The sequence below is a fragment of the Sinocyclocheilus grahami genome, unplaced genomic scaffold (genome assembly GCF_001515645.1).
Source record: "Sinocyclocheilus grahami isolate Dianchi unplaced genomic scaffold, SAMN03320097.WGS_v1.1 scaffold1726.1, whole genome shotgun sequence".
In the NCBI taxonomy this organism is placed as follows: Eukaryota; Metazoa; Chordata; class Actinopteri; order Cypriniformes; family Cyprinidae; genus Sinocyclocheilus; species Sinocyclocheilus grahami.
This window is the reverse complement of record NW_015506905.1, coordinates 155109-157133: the sequence shown is the minus strand read 5'-3', so window position 1 is coordinate 157133 and position 2025 is coordinate 155109. Positions and strand designations below refer to the sequence as shown.

The 2025-nt window shown below is 37.3% G+C and overlaps 1 protein-coding gene across 1 annotated transcript in view; it reads left to right on the top strand.

The window, feature by feature from the left end:
• The first annotated feature begins 1223 nt into the window (after positions 1-1223).
• The window catches only part of LOC107572267 (endoplasmic reticulum metallopeptidase 1-like), a 1635-nt gene continuing 833 nt past the window's right edge, over positions 1224-2025 (top strand). Inside the window, exon 1 of the mRNA XM_016258690.1 lies at positions 1224-1558. Coding sequence (XP_016114176.1) covers positions 1329-1558 — 230 coding nt within the window. The 5' untranslated portion in view covers positions 1224-1328. The remainder of the gene's footprint in view (positions 1559-2025) is intronic.

Below are 2025 nucleotides of genomic sequence, written 5' to 3'. Positions count from 1 at the left end.
ATAATACGAGGAAATAGAGTGGGGGGGGGCTACAAAACATAACTGCAGTGTACAAACTGGCCGCGAGGCGGGATCAACGGCAGAAAAAAAGCACCAAACAACAAAAACAAAGGTTAGACTAACATTTGCATTTATGAAAAATACAGGCGATCTGCACAGTTTGCAGAGAAGCATTTCATTTCCTTAGCTTTTCAGAGCTTGGTAGATGAGTAACTATTGTATTTGTATTATTAGACAGATAAATACATATATTACAATTAATGTTATATTAATTGTAATATATGTATTTATGCTACAAAACATAACTGTTGTACAATGAAGTACAAACTGGAGATCTGCAGTATAATGATGTACAGATACAATATAACTGCAGTTCAGTAATACGAAATGCATGTGAAGATTTCAGATGCAAAAACTTCTAAGTCTGTCTAATTAAATTTATTTTATGTTCATGAGCATTTAAAAAAAAGAGCTTATGATAAGGTTCAGTAATTTCACTTTAATGGCAATGCGGTTCTTTTCATTGGCATTCAGATCTTCATGTATCCGCTTGTTAAGTGGTGACACAAGGAGCACTGTTTCCGGGTCCAAGCCTCAACTCGCTTCACTTGAGAATACTACCTCCGCAGCCGTTTATGAGCACTGTTTATTCATATTAAACATTCAAGCTAAACCTTTTCAAACTTACAGTGTGCACTACAGTCTCCAAGCTCACAGCATCCCAAACACAAATAATCTGTATATCTATTTATTTATATTTTCATTGTCTGGCTATCTGGGATTTCTGTCTGGAGTTAAAGGTTAGGATTATAATATTTTTGGTAGTATTATATCACATTGTGAGTGTATATTAGCACCTTTTGTTGATTCAGTAGTCATGTCAAAGCAGTAACTAAATCAGCATACTATCATCTAAAAAACATTGCAAGAATGAGATGTTTTGTTTCCAGTCAAGACTTGGAGAAATTTGTTCATGGCTTTATCACCAGCAGGGTGGACTATTGTAATGGTCTCCTCACCGGCCTTCCCAAGAAGACCATTAGACAGCTGCAGCTCATCCAGAACACTGCTTCCAGGATTCTGACTAGAACCAGAAAATCTGAGCATATCACACCAGTCCTCAGGTCCTTACACTGGCTTCCAGTTACATCTAGGACCCAAATACATAGCAGATATGCTCACTAAATGTAAACCTAAGAACACTCAGATCATTAGGATCGAGTCAGTTAGAAATACCAAGGGTTCACACAAAACGCAGTTGGGATTTGATGCTCGTCTTCTCTTGTAAACTGATATAAATATTCCAGCATTTATTGCTGAACTGTTGAATGTGTGATTGTTGTGGGAGGAGCTTCACTGAACATGATCAGCGGGACAGTGATGAGGAGGAGGCCGCACAGAACGCGCTCCAGAGCCGAGAACACAAGCCGCTGATGGGCGAGAGTTCAGCGGTGATTCTGCTGCTCGGGTTCGGGTTTCTGCTGTGGATTCTGGTTCTGATCTCAGTCCAGCAGCTCATCAGCAGCAGCCCGGGACACTTCAGCTCCGTCCTCGCCAGATATACTTGACCATAGTCAGGTGGGAATACCATGGCACTTTGTTTACGATGGTATTGCATAATCACCTTACTATTTACATGTCCCTTCAAGAATACGGTAATAACATGGTAATACCATATACTACACCATACAACAATGGTAAAAAAAAATCCTACAGTGTCTTTATAGCCTATTATATCACGATTGTTTATGGTTGTGATAGACCCCCAAAAACTTTTAGTAGACCCATATATGATTAACAATAAGATTTGTAATTGTCTTTGTGTGTATTTTTTTTTATTAAATTCTAAATTAAGCAAGCAGTAATAATTATATTTTTGATTCATTTTTAATGAATTATAAACAAAATAGTCAGTTGTTTACATATACTGTAGTTTCTACTGTTATTGATACCCTGGTTACTGATGTTTTTATTTTTTTATAACAGTTGTGGTTGATGAAATTTACCACAGTGTTATCATGACAA